General features: G+C 50.7%; 1 protein-coding gene across 1 annotated transcript in view; it reads right to left on the bottom strand.

Moving 5' to 3' along the window:
- Positions 1-537, bottom strand: part of AHNAK (AHNAK nucleoprotein) — a 29,457-nt gene that overhangs the window by 13,418 nt on the left and 15,502 nt on the right. The window contains exon 6 of the mRNA XM_012725151.1: positions 10-537. Within this exon, the coding sequence (XP_012580605.1) occupies positions 10-537 (528 nt within the window). The remainder of the gene's footprint in view (positions 1-9) is intronic.

The raw sequence follows: 537 nt of genomic DNA, 5'->3' as shown, positions 1-537 counted from the left end.
AATGTCCACCTTGGGGCCTGAGATGTCAATGTCAGCCTTGGGCAGGTTCACGTCTACTTCTGGGCCCTCTGCTTTGAAGCCCGGCATGCCGAACTTGGGCATTTTCATCTTAGGCATCTTCAGGTGCCAGTCTGGGCCATGGACGTCCACATCTGGGACACTGACATCTACCTTCGGACCTTTGACATCAACATCGGGCACTTTCATTTCACCTTCTACATCAGGCAAAGATATATCCACATCTCCCTTTAGTTTTGGCCCTTTAAGATTCAGGTTTACATCAGGCATGGAGATCTTGGGGGCCTTGAAATGCATCTCGGGCATCTTAAACTTAGGGCCCTTCAGTTTTCCTTCTGGACCCTCAAGATTCACATCAGGTCCTTCAATGTCCACCTTGGGTCCAGAGATACCAATGTCAGCTTGGGGCAGGTTCACATCCACTTCCGGACCATCTGCTTTAACTCCAGGCACACTGAACTTGGGCATCTTCATCTTGGGCATCTTCAGATGCCAGTCCGGGCCATGGACATCCACATC

This window comes from Condylura cristata, unplaced genomic scaffold, assembly GCF_000260355.1.
Source record: "Condylura cristata isolate star-nosed mole 26May11 unplaced genomic scaffold, ConCri1.0 scaffold00015, whole genome shotgun sequence".
Classification (NCBI taxonomy): domain Eukaryota; kingdom Metazoa; phylum Chordata; class Mammalia; order Eulipotyphla; family Talpidae; genus Condylura; species Condylura cristata.
Note: the sequence above shows the minus strand (reverse complement) of the source record. Positions and strands in the feature narration are given on the sequence as shown.